Source organism: Passer montanus, unplaced genomic scaffold, assembly GCF_014805655.1.
Source record: "Passer montanus isolate IOZ18808 unplaced genomic scaffold, ASM1480565v1 scaffold41, whole genome shotgun sequence".
NCBI classification, from domain to species: domain Eukaryota; kingdom Metazoa; phylum Chordata; class Aves; order Passeriformes; family Passeridae; genus Passer; species Passer montanus.
Window position 1 is genome coordinate 6,820,724 of NW_024368930.1, and position 17,199 is coordinate 6,837,922.

Here is a 17,199-nt window from a genome sequence, read left to right on the forward strand (position 1 = left end):
ATTCTACACAGATTTATTTCTCTGATGATGAGCTTTTCAGAATTTTTTCAGAACTTTCAGAACCCCACTTTTTCAGAACCTTACTGCTCCAGGATTTCACATATTTGACAAGTTCTGTGAGGACACAATCACCCTCTAGTCACAATTCTGCTGGCACTATGTGGGCAGCAAAGAACACACAGACAAGGTTGTTTAATTTCCCAGAGTAAATGATTTAAGCAGATCAGTAAAATCCCCTTTTGAAACAAAATGACATCATTACCAACTCTGCAGCAACCAAAGCTCAGGCATCTGCACAGCTCAAGGGAAGGCAAGAGGATCATGGAGAGCAGAGACTTAGCTCAGTATTGCCTAACTTGATCTTCCTTGCATTTCTACATCTCAGACACATCCTGCCCTATGACTGGGTGAACAAGGACATTTGTCCTTCAAGTGCTACAACTGAAGCAAGCTCTCACCCATTCTCTTGGCCAGGATCTCCCTCTCCTCCCGTGGGAGGCTGTGCTCAGGTTTGTAGCCACAGCCCACTCCAGTCAGATTGCAGCACGCTTCATCAAACTGCTTTTTATGCTGGGGTCGGACAAACTGGTAAAAATCTTGCATCAGAGAGAGGGAAAAAGGGAGAAAAAAAGAAAGAAAGAAAGAAAAAAAATCAATCCACAACAGGCAATAAAATGCTACCGAAAGCTACAACAGCGGAACTTCAAGGTTAGATAAAAAGGTGCAACTAAATAAATTAAAATCTAAATGCTTTTATCTAATATTTATACAATAAGCACACTTACAAATTACACAAAGGTCAGCTACCATGCAAACATTGAGCAATATTACCACCAGCAGGTAAAGCCTTATTTTTTCACAGTAAATATAAAGTAAGTGACCTCTCAGTGAAGCAGCCCTTGAGGTGCCTCAGAAACCATGAGATCCAAGTAACTGCTAGGCTGATACTTCAAATAACTGATGAACTGTTAACTCTACACCTCATGTTGCTTATTCACCACAAAATGCTGGCCAACCAGAACCCTAAACATTAAAACAACTTTAGGTTTCAGGTGCCTGATAGTTTTCAAAACTAGACTTAAACCTTGATTTGATGATCAAATATTTTCTTATTTATGAAGATCATAGCAAATTGGGAAACCAAGTGACTGAGCTTCCCATTCTTTAACCTTAGAATTTCCCTGAAACTATTTACAAGATGCAGAACTATGCATTTATTATTTCAATTAATGAAAAAGTCACAGAAAAATCTGTCCTTTTGTTCACAAGCTGAGAAGGAAAGGAAAAATTACACAGAAAATACTGTTAAACTAGAATAAATCTTGGTGGGAATTCAGTTCCTATCAGTACAGTTGTTAAAAGGCAATAAAAACCAGCCAATGCAATAACTATCCATGTTTGCCCAGATCCTTTGTTTTATACTCACAATTATCTAAACAGAAAATTTCTCTCTATATTCTGTCTATTTGCTGCCTTAGCACCAAACCCTTATGAAGGCATCTCTCCAACTCACACAATCACACTTGCAATCTCCTAAACTACCAGGAATAAGTCACTGGACTTTTAGACAAAGCTTAAAATAACACAAACTTCCATGGAATATTATTTTCTTCTAGTCAAGATGTGAGCTAACACATGATAATCAGATTGATGAGAATCTTCTGCGTTATCTGGGAATATAAAGGGATGAATCATCTTAATTGAGCTGTACTTCACATCTAAAACATTTCTGAAGTACCCAAGCCTGTTGAAAAGATGAAAGCCACATCTACAAATACACCAGGGATGTACAAACACTCTGAAAATACCTCGCAGCAAGACGTGCTTTTTTTCATCCTCCACAAAGAGGGAGCTCATCTGGGACAGCATGGCATGGAAGTCATCTGTCTTCTTGTACTGCTGCAGAGCCTTGGAGAAGAGCTCATAGTTCTGCTGGCTCAGGGTGTCCTTGACAGTGGCGATGTAAAACGTGGCTCGCGCCTTCTTGGGCTCCGCCGGCTCCGCTCTCCGCTCCTGCTGCAAGGCAGGAAACGCCCCTCAGTCAAAGGCAGCACGTGAGGGGTTAATTCCAGGTGGAAGCAATGCATAGGATAATGGAAGGAATCATAGAATCGCTGAGGTTGGAGAAGTCCTCTAAGGTCACTCAGTGCAGTGGCCCACCCAGCAGTGCCACCCTCTCCCCTAGACCACGGAGGTTTTCACCTAACGGGGTGTAGTTATGGCAGTCACCCCTGTAATTCATGCATTATTCACCTTGCTCACTGACAAAACAGACAGCTTCAGGAGTTAGGTGTAGTTATGGCAGTCACCCCCGTAATTCATGCATTATTCACCTTGCTCACTGACAAAACAGACAGTTGCAGGAAAAATTCCTAGAGAAGGCAGCCAAGTATCATTGCACAAGTCTATTCTTAGGAGAAGGGTTAATAAAATTGTATTTATTCCAAAACTGGAGGCTGAGCTGACTCATCATGACATCAGATAGCAACAAACTGCAAACACAGCCTTTTGCATGAACCTGTTCTCTTCCTTCTATCTTCTCTTGGATGTTATCAGCTTCGGGATGAGTTTCATTTGCCAGGTGCTTGGCAGATTGACAGACAGGAACATCCAGTTAGGACAGCACCTTGGACAACTACTGGCACTCACATCACCCAGGGAATTCTCCTGAATTTATTGTGACTTAAGCAATTAGCTGCATAATGAGTTAACTGGGTTCGGAGACAGGACAAAACAGTAATGCACAGCTGCAGAGTTAACTCATAACCAGGACCCACCTCATGGGGGTAGGATGTGACCCCTTACCCCAAACTGGTCAGTTCAACCATCTGAGGCTCTACCAAAGCAGCTGGACTTGCTGATCATTGTAGGTCCCTGCCAACTGAACTATTCCATTTTAATCAAAAAGAATGAAACTAACCACCACCCAGGTCAAATTGTTCACAAAGCAATCAGTGTCAGAAAACAATTCTTTTCACCTACCACCCTCTGTGGACCTGTGGTTGATTTGGTCTGGGATGTGTGGATTTGGGAAAGAGCATGACAAACAGCTTTCAGATGTGCACTGATGAATATTTCCAATTTGGAGAAAAAACACACTTGTTCTAGCATCATTTATCTGTCTGCCTGGCAATTTCCAATTCAAATTGAAGCAATCTATAAATCAAAAGCATGGCACAGACACAGGGAAACACATACTGTATTGCTGACTAGCTTTATTTTCTTCCTTCCTCCTTTCTGCTCATCTGTTAATCTCTTCTCATACTGAAGGGAAAGTGTGGACAGCCGATGTGCCTGTGAAGATGAAAAGAAAGCAAGTAAGGTACAAAAAATTCTTTTCAGAGTTATTGCCTGTTTAATTTAGGTATTTCCAGCAGTAAAACCTGGTAACCCAGTTTTGACACCAATCAAGAAAATAAAACAAGTCAACCTAAATTACTGTACCAGAGCCTAGGCACATACCTGTGTCTAAAGGGTAGAAATTTACTGGACAACTCACAGAGACCAAACTACAAGAAATTAAACACAAAGTTGGTCTTGAGGGTGCAAATTCCTGGCTAAGCAAAGCTGGACTCACAGCAGACTGTTCCAGGGCAGCCTGAGAGTGTACACAGACTGTGTGTAACCAGTGGTTCACACTCCACTTTCCTGCCTGGAACTCCCTGTACCTAAGGGAGTGAAGAATTGGAATATAGGCAGCAAGTCAAATATTTAAGATATATGCAGTAAATCAGAAAAATTATCAAAACCATTTTTTTAGTCCTGTGCTATGTAAAGGCAGCACCTTGAAAAGCATGATTCAGCAGAAATAAGTAAGACTTCCTAGACATGAGGTGTTAACTGACAAAGAAATCTGATTATGGGGAACTGTTAATACTCAAATGGATTGGGAAATTATTACTTGTACAGTGAATTTTTGAGGTGACAAAGCAAATTCTTTCAGATTGAGAGCAGCTAAACTTTCACTATTTAGGTATCAAGAGTGCAGTGTAACTTTGATTAAAGGAAAAATGATAACACAGATACTATGCTGGATGGTGAAGACGGGAAATGACACCAACCCCATCCTCAGTCCAAATCCAGTGCTCAGTGCTGGACTCAGAGTGAAAGCTGGCTGCCTGAGAGCCACTGCCTGTCTCAGGACTACACTCACCAGACTGCTGGGACCAGGTCACCAATTTGAGAGCAGCACAGGGTGACCCCAGAGCTCTCAGACAAGCAGCAATGCCAAATACAAAAATAGGAAGTAGACCTGAGCAACTGTCAAGCTGTTGGGTCTATCAGCTTACACGACTCTGGGAAATGCTGAGCTCTGCCAAAAGCACTGCAGCTGTGTTGGAATATTCTGTAGCTGAGTTACCAAAGTCCCTGGGAATGTGCCAGGCTTTCCAAAGAACAAGTTTTGGTGTCAATGTCATGGTCACCCAATGGGTGACAGAGCCCATTTCCCATTTGGCTGCACACAATTTAAATATTTGCTGCCCTTTGTATATTCCCTCTGCTCTGTACGTGTCTCCATTCATGTCCTTGGGCCTACTCAGATATTCCCCAGACACTCCTACATTTACACATTTTACCTCAGGCATTCTTCCCCTGAGGAAAGTACTTAAGAATGGTGCAATAGGCACTGCTGAATGGGTTTGCAAGCCAGCAGTAAAATACTCCAGCCAAGTAAAGGCAGCCACCTCTCCAACTGCTGCAAGCTGGGATTTTGGGAAAGCAAGAACACAGCTGAATCACTGATGTATCAAAAATACCAATCCAAGAGGAAAGAAAATTAACAGCACAGAAGCAGCTTTGTTGATCTTGTGATAGATGATTTTTGATTCAGATGAAATATTCCACAAGTCAGCAACATTCTTTCTCTGGGGTGAAATCAAAGATTTTCATGTGAAAATGCAATTTCTAATCCATAAACCCTCTCTCACACTTTTTTTGAATTCAGTATCTAGTCTCATACCAAGAGCTGACACAGACTCCACCCAGGACAGATCATATGTTTACAAACCTCTTCTCTGAGAGCTCCTTGCTCCTCAGAAAGTATGGTTAACTTCCAGGAATCTCTGGTCAGCAGCCTTGGAGCACAGAACAAGCACATGCCTGTTGATCATCTACATGAAAGTGGCAAGGAAACCCTTTGACTAATTTAGTTATGAGAGCCTGCAGTTACTGGTGCTGATTACAGAGAGCTTTTCTTGAAAGAGGGTTGAGCTGGTTCTCTGGATGCCAAAACCATTTTGCTTTAGAGCCTGCAATTTTTACTCATAAGGAAGTATTTTGCCATTACCTTTTCCTCTCCTGGCAGATCAGTTTCCTCCTCTGCATCTTCACTGCCCTTCTCACTGCGCTCCAAGGCGTCCAAGAGCCCAAGGCATTTTCTTCGGGGCGAGACAAACTCTTGTTCATATTCCACACACAGGCTGGGTGCTCCATCTGCATTTCCTGCCATCACAGCAGAACACAGGAGACAAATTCACGTTCCACGTTCTCCCCAAGTTTTCCTTGATTTAGTGATAGCTCCCCATCTTATAAAGCAACCCACAAATATGTGTTGATGAAATAAATAATCTCCCACCTCTTGCAAAATTGCATTATATAATTTATTAAGACGACTGCTGTTACACATCACTTCCAAAATTGCTTAAGCATTTGTTACCACAACCTGGCAGACTGCTCTCAAACTTTTCCTTAAGTCACTTAACCCCAAAATGGCTTAGGATCAATTGGAAAAAGTCCTCCTGCAGCAGCTGTGTTCAATTATTTTAGATTTATGGATTTTCCCAAAACTGAGTTCCAGACTTTTTAAGAGATTTTGGTACAAAACACGATTTATTACTTTTAAACAGAGCAAGTTTTTTTAGAGCTTGCAATTATTATAGTATCAATACCCATAAGACACAGTCACCAAGGTCCCAAATTACATATTCTCACTAATCAGAATCCAGGTTTCAAATACAAGAATTTTGATCTGTAAGTAGGGTTAAATTAGTATCAGTTTGATATTTCTGTAAGGCATTACCTTCAAAATGTATTTCCACTACTTTGTGAAATTACTCCAACAGTCAGTTACTAAGGAAAGTCACTATTTTGATAAGAATGGGAGTACATTGTGATCACTATGACTACAGGGAAGTTTGACGTTACAGCTGATGCAATGCAACTGAAAATCTCTATTAAACAGGAAATGCAGATTTATCCCTTCACCTCCAGTCACACATTCCAGCCCACCCTTTGAGATGGATCTGGCAGTCAAGTGTAAGGAGAGTAAATAAACTGGCTCAGCAAAGCTCAACTGCTCACTCTGCAACTGCACAAAAGATGGACCCAAATCAAAGGAAGGAGCAAAAAGAGCACAGTTTAAACTGAGAGGGGGGGAAAGTGGTGGTCAAAGTAATCCCTTTGAACAATAACCAGCAATCACACTGGCTGCTGCCAGGCTTTATAAAGCCTTACCTATCAGTAGCAACTGGCTTAAACTCAATGTGAACTCACCCTCACTCATAACTGATTAGGAACCACAATTTTAAACAAACTTCTCTGCTCTGTTCCAAACCAGCAATCAGTCTAGAGTGCTGAAAGAATATCTGAGATGAGAAATGCTTTATTCTTTAGCAATAGTACCCAGAAAATTTTAAACATGGTTTTGTTCCCATGTCCTTTGTTTTCTTAGCTTACTAAGTAAGAGTCATCTATACAACAGGATGGAATGAGGACATATGGAAGCCAGTGCTAGGCAGAAAGACTTCTAATTCTTATTTTCCAAACTATCTGTGGTACGCCACTAAAACTCCTTCTCTGTGTGACACTTTTGCTGGCTCCATCTGCCTCTTTTCTCTGCAATTGCAACTGTTTCTCCCCATTTTCTAATGCTTAACTGTGTCCCTTCTGACCAGACTTTTACATCAGTCTTTGAGCTCTCCTTGCTTTCTCTCCCAGTTTCTAGCCTCTTGATCCTCCTTGTCATGGTTCAGCTTAAAACAAAAAAGTGCATCTGTGAGGACCCAAACATTACCTTTCCTTTTCCTCTTCAAGCTTGGAACATGATCATCCAGGTTTTTAGCTTTTTGCAGGGAGAGGATCTGCTCAGATGAAGTAGATGGTGCTGCACTGCTTTCACTTAGGGAACCAGCATGTCCAGGAGGGCACTGAGGCAGGGGTGGGGGCATCTGCAAGCAGTTTACAAAGTGTTACAATAGGCAAAGGCCACTTTTCCACTCCATCTGTGACCAAATATCTCAGCAACAATCCAAAGACATCTCCTTTTCCCAAAATAACCTTTGCTAGCAAGACTGTTGCACACTCTGGGTTTATGAGCTTTTGAAAAAAAGGATCAAACAGCTCCCAAGTGACACAGCTGAAGTGCAGTAAGGAGGCTTGACTCCAAGTGACCTGGTACCAGAAAAAGGATCATGACCTGCTAAAGGACAATCATTTTCTAATGCTACCCCTGCAAAAACAGCTCCTTCTGACAAAGCACATAGGGTTGTGGTTTTGATTTACCATAAAACTGTCACTCCTGATCAGAAAAGATCAAGTCCTGCAGCATCATACATATGTAACTAATTAGCCTGAACAACAAATTTAGCCTTGTATTTGGCTAAAGCATCTTCCGGGAAGTTGTTCAAGTCTGTAGATGAAATTTTTAAGTGCTTATTTTAATCTTAACCTCTGTCTTGGGAGCAAAGAATTTCCAATTCTGGCTTCCATCCTATTTCTTGCTATGACTTTCTCCAGTGAATTAGGAAGCCTTTTTACAATATTACTTGTTAAATCAAGGAACTATTACAGACAACATGAATTTCGTCATACTAATAGAGAAGCTGTTTTAGTAAAGATGACCCAGTGTTGAACTGTAATAACAACTCATGGTTTGTATGACTCTTTATTACTAGTCAGCTTCAATTTAAATTTTGGGGTATGATCCTTCCACACACATAACCTCTCCCTGAGACAGAAAGCTTCTAGATCCCAATATTAGTTCCGGGATTTGCATACAAGCCAATAAATACATGTTTATTTAGGAGGAACTGGAAGAGGAAGTTATTTTTGTGATCTAACTTAATGAGTTGCCCAGCATAAGAACAACATCCTGTCCCAGATCACTCATGGGGAAAGATGAGGCATACCTCCTTTCCAGTAAATCTTCCAGTGCTTAGAAGTGGCAAGTCACTCCGTGTTGGACAGGCTTGTGAGGAGCAGAGAGTTGGACTCTGTGATCCTTAAGCATCCCTTCCAATTTGAGATCATTTGTGATTGTCTCACATCTCCCACCTAGTTTGTCATTCCCCGTTTCCAACACTATTCAGGAAAGTGGTTATTCATTTTGTGTTTTTTTTTTTTTTTAAAGACACTTACAATTTCTTGAGCAACACGGAAGAAGAGGGAGACACTTCTGACCGCGTGCCCGAAGTTGTCGTAAACATTCACGTAGGGACGGACCCACGAAGGCAGTTTGCCCCTGACATCACAAGTTGTGAACCTGGACAGGATGGGAAAACCTGAGAATTATTTGCCAAGTTGGGCTAAATTAATTACAAGAACCCTAGATCACTATCTGTCCTAGGTTGCAATGCAAGATGAGGCTGGGGGTGCATATTCTGTTGCCATCTGTTAGAACCAGATGGGGCAGTTATCTTCTGTTAAAGCCAGGTGGGGCAGTTTTCTTTATTTCTTCCACCCATCCTCCCTCCAGGGAGATCTTCTGTTCATGGGCCATTGAGTCTCACTGCATGATTGATAAAATTACATCATCCCACTGTGAGATGCTCCACCCAGGGGGAGGAGCCAAGCATTCCTACCTGGATATAATCTGAGATTTGGAACACCACAGGCAGCCTTCTCCCACTGGATTCCCAGAGGAAGACCAGACCCATCTACACCACCACTGGATCTCCAGAGGAAAACTACTCCCTTCTGCAGGATCACTGCTTCAACAGAACCACACCTGTCACTGCAGCAGGGCTGAGCCACCATTTAATGGGACTGCTGGGACCACCCTGACCCACAGGGTGCCAGGTTGTATTCTGTCAGTGTTGTTTTGTACTACTGCATTTTTAGCAGACACCTGTCTTTTCAAACCAAGACACTATCCAGAAGTACAAGAGAGGAGCAGCAACACAAATAAAGACATAACAGGGCAGTAAATATAATGGGGTGATGCCTCACTCATCACTCAGGAGAAAGTGATTCCATGTACTATCAATTAAACTCCTGTTGCCTATAATACATATATTCTACTAATTAGCATTACAGAAATGGATATTAATGCAGTATAATGTTAATATAGGATATGACTATAAATAGTATTTTTTCAGTAACATAATGTGTCCTCATTTCCATTCTTCTCTCAACACTGCAGTGTTACTGACTGCCAGCTCAAATGAAAGATGGAAAAAAGGCAAAACCATAAGTTGTTGTCACATAATTTCCTGTGGTATTACAAACATGAATTCCAAAAATTGGTTTATTTTCTATTAAAACCATTAACCTCCTTCTGCAGCTCCAAGACTACATAGATGGGGAGCAGAAGATAACAATCCAGTTAGTTTCCTGAAGTAGTGCAATATTTCTATACCCTGTTATATAAATTAATTTTATTATTATGAACTTTTCCAAACGGCAGCGTCAACACATTTATATTCAAAATACCAGCACTTATGTTAGGATATAAAGCTATTGATGCCCCAAACCTGAAAGTGCTCAAGGCCAGGTTGGACAGGGCTTGGGGTGGTGGAAGGTGTCCCTGCCCTTGGCAGGGGGTTGGAATGAGATGAGCTTTAAGGTTCCTTCCAACCCCAAACATTCTGGGGTTCAGTGGGCTGGGGTTTACCTGTGGTCACACAGGAAGATGGCCCCGTAGTCCTGGCGGTGCCTGATGACCCGGCCGATGGCCTGGTTGACAGCCCGGGACGCTTGCTGACTGTACCACTCACGCCCAGACAGATACTGCAAGAGGGAAGAATTAACATTATTTACCACTTAAAATGTATTCTCTGTGCTGTACAGTCATTATTTCTTTTCCTAAAGAAATAAAAAGTGAAGCACAGATGTTGGGTAATATCAACCAGATGTACTGACAAATCTCAAAGACCTGAGGAAAACCAAAGACAGGTGGACTCAAAAGTCACACCTGATTTCCAGAGCACAGAAAACTCAAGCAGCAATGTCCAGCTGGAGAAGGTATTTCCTATATGGTGCACTCAGAGCCTTGGAAGTACAACAGACTCACCATATTCTTTAAGACCTGCAGAACAGACTAAATTGTAATGTCATTCATTCTTGTGCCTGAAGCAATAGAACACCAAACCCAAACAACCCAACACACACCACCACACTTCCAACACAATAATTCCCAAAACAGCCAGCACAGGCCATTCTTCCTGCCCATGCTCTCTCTGGATGAAAAACATCCCTGAGAATGAGAGATGGGTAACACACATACAAAGATTTTATAAACTTTAATTACAATTTTATTGGGCCCTATATTTAAGACTGTGCCAGATTTTGGAACCCTCAACACTATTAAAAAAAGGTGGAATTTGTGACAAATTCCCAAGGCGGTTTGAATTTTTGATATTCATGGTCCCATGAGGCTGAGAGGATAACAAAACCCAAAACCAACTGGGACAAGAGGGAGAACCAATGACAAAAGCATACAAACAGCCAAAAGTGAGAAGCTGCCCAGTCTTACCTGTGCACCTGCACCACTTCTCCTCATCTCATCCAGGAATTGCATCTTTAAAATAACTCTGGGCTCCATACGAGGGGGAAATGGAAGCCCAGTAATGATGACTCCTCGTCCATTTATGTCTGCAAAGTCCAAGCCTTCACTGGCCTGCAGGGACAGAGTTTTCCATCCTCAATGGAGTTTTCAGTGACATTTCAGAGCAATTCAGCAGTTGTTGGCCCTTTTTCTCCATTCAATTAACTCCCTAGCCAAGTGTAGTTTATCAGTAGTGTCAATGAATAATTTCAACTAGATTTATTTTTTTTACCAGGAGTTTAAACTTGGTTTTTTCCCCTGCCAAAGCACAGCTCAGCCAACCCTGTTAATGGCTGTCATGTTCCTGGATAACATCAGCTGTATTGAGAACATGTCAACACCTTTATGTAAACAGTCCACACCCTGGGTTGTTGAAAAGACATAACAACATAGCAAACCTTCTGACAGTAAAAATTAACAGAATCACTTCAAAGCAATAACAGAAAGCCATCAGATTCACCAGACTATAGTGCCATGTTCAGCAGCTGTGCTGTTGACATCCCATCAAGTATCTGTCACTCATGTCCCCTGTACATGCTCACTGTGCTAGCAAATCACTTTGTGAAATGAATAAAGTTGAACGGACTGAAAAAAAATAATCAAGGAAAAAAAAAAGCTGTTTTGTTTTTCACCTGAATCAATTCTCCAAATCTCAGCAATGAGATTTGAGAGAGCTACATCTTTTCTTGACTCCAACAGCCTCTTTGGAGACTGGGACCAAAGTTGCAAAAGAAGTTGTATCTTCTCCTGGTACACAGTAAACATCAGCAAAAAGGCTCTAAGAGGAATTTCACCAATATTTCCACTGATAAACATAAGTCAATTTACCAGCACTGGAAGATGCAAAGGAAAGGCCATCAAATGTGTCCAGAGAACAGGAAATTAATAAAGCAAGTGTTTCAAAGCTAAGCAGTATGTTTGGTTTGCAGCAGTGTTGTTTTAACTTGTTTCATTACAGTTCTCCAGAACAGCTGTTCTCATCTAATGAGTTATGTTTTCAGTGAGCAGCCAGCATGAAATGCAAGTATGATGCTCATCCACTTCAGAGATATCAAAATGTGTGAATCATACAGAAATGCGACATAATTTTGGAAAAGCTTTAGAGCACTTATTTTTTCCCCAGATACAATTACAGTCAAATAATAAGAAATGTATTTAAATCCAAAATGAAGTTTTTTTCCTATCAATTAGATAATCTGATCTCAGATGAAACAAATTCTCAGTTACACTACCTTGCCCCGACACACTGCCAAAAAAGCAGCTCCATTGGACTTAGGACAGGCGACTTTATCATAGTAGGCATCAATAACCTAAAATATAAACAAGTTTAAGAGGAAGAATGGTATTACCTTGTACTAACTAAATTTGTCTTGTACACTAAGATCTAAACTGTTAGTATAATTGTCTTTACTTTTAACTAGTTGCAAGTGTGAGAAGCCATTTTCTCAGCAAAATCCTTATATCCCTGTGAAATCCAGAACACATTTGGGTAAGCGTGAAAAAATTCAGATACTTCTGATAAGATGGACCATCCTGTGTTTCTGCAGATCGTTAAGCAAAATAGACAAAACAGGAAAGCAATTATTAGATAGTAATTATTCCAAGAAGCAAACAGAATGGCTATAAATAAATAGGATGACACTGCATAACTCTTAAACATCCAAAGCAGGATGAGCTGGGAGGAAAAGTCATACAGAACATTCACAAATGCTGACTACTGAAGTGACAGCTTTCCACCAGCTCGATTACTCAGCACTTGTGTATGTTAGCTGCTGTTACATCACCAGATTTAAATGAAGGCTGAACCCTGCATGGCCAGACAAGAGAGGAAAAGAAGGATGCACAGGAAAACTACACTTCAAAGTAGCTGTCAGAGTTTTACTTTCACCCTAGGCCAAAAACTGGGGTGTTTCACACCCAAACCCACCTTAGACAAGGTCATTAAACATAGAAACAGTTTCTGAAAATGATAGAGGTATGTAATGCAAATAATCAACCTCTGAAAAGCTTCCTTTGTTCCTGGGTTCCACAAACATCGGCTTCACGTCTTCTATTCTTTTGGCAAAATCATGCTCCTGTTGGACAGAGAAGGAGCAGGTCAGAAACGCCAAGCGTGCTCACACCACAATAGGAATGCTCAGAAATGGTCACTACACTTCCCCATCACAGCCTGCTCCTCTCCTGCCAATCACAGGAAGAGATGGAAGCAGAAACATGCAACCCCCTGAGAGCATGAGCAGTGATTCCTTGCAGTTGGTGCACCTCAGACATCAGGCAGATGGGAAAGTTCCAGCACTCATCTCCCAGTCCTACTCCACAGCATCAAACCTCTGTTCCTGCTTTTTCAAGCAGCATTTAAACCAGAACTGTTCCAGCAAATCTCACCAGGGCCATTCAACTCAGGAGCACAGAAGTACCAGAAGTAACAGTTGCAATGGTTACAAATTAAAGGAGAAACGCTCATATTGGGATTTTTTCCCCCATGTGTTGAAACACAGAGATCAATTCTAATTCAGAGGTTTAATAAAGAAAGGTTTAGTGAACTAAATGTGATATCAGATGGAATAATATATTAAGATTCTTTTGGGTTTGGTTTCTGCAGCACTGCACTTCAGTACACTGTGATCAAAATAAAAGAAGCCTTACCTGAGATTTTACATTCCAGATTTTATCATTTACTAATTAACAAAGAATTTTTCATAGAATCCCAGAATGTTTTGGGTTGGAAGGCACCTTAATAATCATCTAGTTCCAACCCCCTGCCATGAGCAGTGATCACTTCCACTAGAAGGTTTTTAATTAACATGCTTAAATGGAGTTACTACAAGCTTCCTGATGTAAGCAACCAAACCACCTAGGTAGAGCAGAGCAATGAACATACTCTCCAATATTCCAGGCTCTTATCCATGACAGGATACGATGGGAAGAACACCAACAGCCCATGTGGCACAACTCTCACAAGGTTACCTGCAGGGAGAGAACACAAGTGTGCAGCTGAGGGCATTTTCACCCTGGGATGGAGAACATGGACTGCAGAGGAAAAGCAACACCATGGCCTCCTTCCAAAGTATTTTCTACTTTCTTGACATGAATGATTTTGTATTAGAAGTTGTTCCATTTCTTAAAATAATTTGACCATCTTGTCAAAGTGTAAGCTTTAACACAGAAGTGAAACTAGTTTTCATTTCTCCTCCACATTCTTCAAGCATTTCTAGATTTAACAGATTCTTTTCAATCATGTTAGCCAAGCTACACAGATGATCTTCTTTTATTCTGTCCTTATGTGTTATGACTTTGTAATTCTATTACATTTATAAAACATTACCAAAACAATAAATGCTGTCTTCAGGCAGGCTTGACACAGTTTAAAATATCACAAAAAATTTCACTGATTTCCTGTGATCCTCAATCACTCTGCTCATCCTTGGCTGCATCATCTCTGGGTATTGATTTCCTGGTTTGAGCTACTTTCTGACAGTGTTTAGGAATCACATTTTTGATCCAAACACAAACTCCTGACAATAAAAATGAAGTCCAGACTCAGAAATATGAAGCCAGGGACTCAATTTTGTGTGTTATTGCAGCAGTCAGCTGCCTTGAGCAAGCAGAAACACAGAAAACCTGACAGCAGCAAGCTATGCACTGTAATTCTTTACCTTTCTCTTACTGTATCTTCTTTAGCATTGCCCTTTCTAAATTTCCAAAAATCCTGGGCACGAACCCATTTCTGAAATCCACACACTTCACTTACCAATTGTTTTCCCCAGAGAAGATAAATAATCCTCTGAAAACCTACAAAGAAGAAAAATCAAATAACACCACTGCATTTCCTTTACTATGTTTTTCATCCACACTGACTTCCTTTGACATTCATCTAAAATAACATTTCCAGACTCCCAGTTGCTCTCCCTCCTGTGGCAAGCACCAACACTAAGGGCAAGAATTAATAATACCTTGACTACATTTTATTAATACTATGAAATATTCTTATTAATAGCGCTGAAGATGATCAAAGCTTCAATAATTCAAAATGCACAGGTAAAAATGAGCACCATGTGAGTAGCAACACACGTGAGAGTTCTGCCAGGAAGTCTGCCAAGCCTGACTAACATTACAATGATTTAAAGTAATAATTTATGAATTAGGTGTGGTGTTGCTGCAGGGTTTGGTTACTATGGTTATTATTTAGTAAATCACTTCGTCTTTGGCTGAAGAAGTCCTGCTCTCCAATGAGCCATATTTACGTTCTTCCGGACCTGACTGAAAACTCCCCTGTTCTCTCATGCCTCTGTGTTCCTTTTATTTTAGTGCCCTGTACTTTTGTGTACTGTCTTCCCAGAAAATTTATATATGCAGGGAAAAAACCTAACATATATACCTTTATAAGACATACAAATACCAGTATCAACACAGAGATGTTGTCAAAATAGAGTGAACACAATGAATCCCTTTCCTTCAAAAAGTCCCCATGTTCTAAAGCCCTGGAGGGGTGGAAACCCCAACCTTACTTCTTTAAAAGACAGCATCTTCAACAGAAATACACTGAAACGGCACACTAAAACTTCTGAAAATGAGAAATGCAGTCTGAGGGTTTTCCAGATTATGACTTCTCTGTAGAAATCCATTACAATTGCTGAGTCCCTTTCCACTTCTATGGAACATTTGGCCTTTGCTGGCAGCAGAAGCACTGCCAACTCTGAACAACAGATAGAAAGAGACAAAGTGATGGAAGACCAGATGAGTAAGAAAAATGATGATGAAAAGCTTGACAAATATTAGGACATGTTTTCCTTAAGAAGACAACCCAGAGGTGAAAGAGAGGCTGGGCATGGTGACATGCTTTAAATGTAAAAATAGTTATTGCAAAGGCCAGTCATGGTTCAAGTCAATTAAGCCTTCAGCAAGAAAAAAAAATTGGATAGGGTTTAGTGCAGCTCCTGGGGGGTGGTTGTGGGTGAAGGTCCCAGCTGAGGCTGGTCAGGGCCATCAAGGACTATCAGTGCCTTGGTACCTGATCCCCTCCAGACCTTCAGCAGGAGTGGTTAAAGGTGTTGTTATTCAACATTTATCCAAGAAAACCGCTAGAGATCCCTTACTTAGCTAGCGTACTCCTGTTAATGGAACCCCAAAACACTAGAATCCTAAACTTCAAAGCAGGATTCCACATGGAAGTTCATTACCTTCTTTCATAGGTGGAAGTAAGCACAGTTCCATCAGGTCCCTTTGGAATGATCCCAACCCAGAGCTGGTGTTTATCAATCACATGAGGATTCTCCAGGCAAACAGGAAAAGGGCTGGAGAAAAAAAGAGGAAGATCCCAGTCATACCCATTATATGATTCCCTACCAGTTCCAGAACCATAGAATCATAGAATGGTTTGGTTGGAAGAAACCTTAAAGCTCATCTCATTCCACCTCCTGCCATGGGCAGAGACACCTTCCACTATCCCAGGCTGCTCCAAGCCCCATCCAGCCTGGCCTTGGACACTCCCAGGGATGGGGCAGCCACAGCTTCTCTGGGCAAACAGAACCCTTTAAAATCCTGAGACAAAACCAGAGCAGACTGCATTTGTCAGGAATGGCAGTGTTCCCACATGCAGGTACTCACATCTGCATTTCCATTGTAAATGATGAGAGGGGGGAGAGGGTCCCACTGGTGAGGATGATTGTCCTGACTCCCTGCCGGACGAGCTCGTGCATGCTGTACCCAGGGCTGAAACACCAATAGCTTAAAGTCTTCCCTGCATTAAATAAAGAGAAAACACTAAGAAATCAGTCAAAGTGGAAAAACTAGACTATGACCAGCACATGGCACATTGCACCTGAACTTCTGAGAGTAAACCAGACACCATCCAAACTTAAAATTCCTGATGTATGGTATGTCCTGCTTTGGTTTTTCCCAGATTTAATGACTTTTAATTAAAACATCACTGCTTCCTCATAATCTAATAAGAATGTATGTCCAACCTTGCACTGGCTTGAAAAAATAATCCCTTCTCTATGAGGAATTTCCATTATAACTATATAGGCTATAAATCTTTCACCTGAACTCCCCATTTTCCCCAGAGTCATCTCCCAAACGTTTCAATTTCTGCTCAAATCTTTTGTGGGATGTGGTGACATACATATATATGTACACACATATATATACATATATAGATATACACACACATATATATATATTTTAGTGTGTGACTCTGAAAAATATGTTATCAACAGAAAGAATATTAAGAAAAATAAATCACATCAGCAATTTCTTTCATTGCTCAGCTCAAGCTTGCTGAAAGCTGCATCAGCTTGTCAGAGACACAGGCACACGGGAATTAAAAAAATATCCATGTCAAGAACAAGAGCGGCCAAATGAAACATCAGCTTTTGTTTCTGTTTCTGATTCTGCTTTTCGTGCTTAGTTTCAGTAATAAAAATAAATATCTCTCA

General features: G+C 41.0%; 1 protein-coding gene across 3 annotated transcripts in view; it reads right to left on the reverse strand.

The window, feature by feature from the left end:
- Positions 1-17,199, reverse strand: part of RTEL1 (regulator of telomere elongation helicase 1) — a 46,915-nt gene that overhangs the window by 12,430 nt on the left and 17,286 nt on the right. The window contains exons 17-31 of one of the 3 annotated variants that reach the window (XM_039719467.1): positions 16,370-16,502; positions 15,943-16,056; positions 14,514-14,554; positions 13,644-13,729; positions 12,760-12,837; positions 11,995-12,072; positions 10,691-10,834; positions 9,830-9,945; positions 8,356-8,479; positions 7,013-7,166; positions 5,288-5,442; positions 3,199-3,294; positions 2,519-2,584; positions 1,809-2,013; positions 459-596 (exon numbers count right to left, since the gene is read on the reverse strand). In XM_039719467.1, the coding sequence (XP_039575401.1) occupies positions 459-596; positions 1,809-2,013; positions 2,519-2,584; positions 3,199-3,294; positions 5,288-5,442; positions 7,013-7,166; positions 8,356-8,479; positions 9,830-9,945; positions 10,691-10,834; positions 11,995-12,072; positions 12,760-12,837; positions 13,644-13,729; positions 14,514-14,554; positions 15,943-16,056; positions 16,370-16,502 (1,728 nt within the window). Of the gene's footprint in view, positions 1-458; positions 597-1,808; positions 2,017-2,518; positions 2,585-3,198; positions 3,295-5,287; positions 5,443-7,012; positions 7,167-8,355; positions 8,480-9,829; positions 9,946-10,690; positions 10,835-11,994; positions 12,073-12,759; positions 12,838-13,643; positions 13,730-14,513; positions 14,555-15,942; positions 16,057-16,369; positions 16,503-17,199 lie in introns of all 3 variants that reach the window. The other 2 variants (XM_039719469.1, XM_039719468.1) reach the window with 2 other exon arrangements.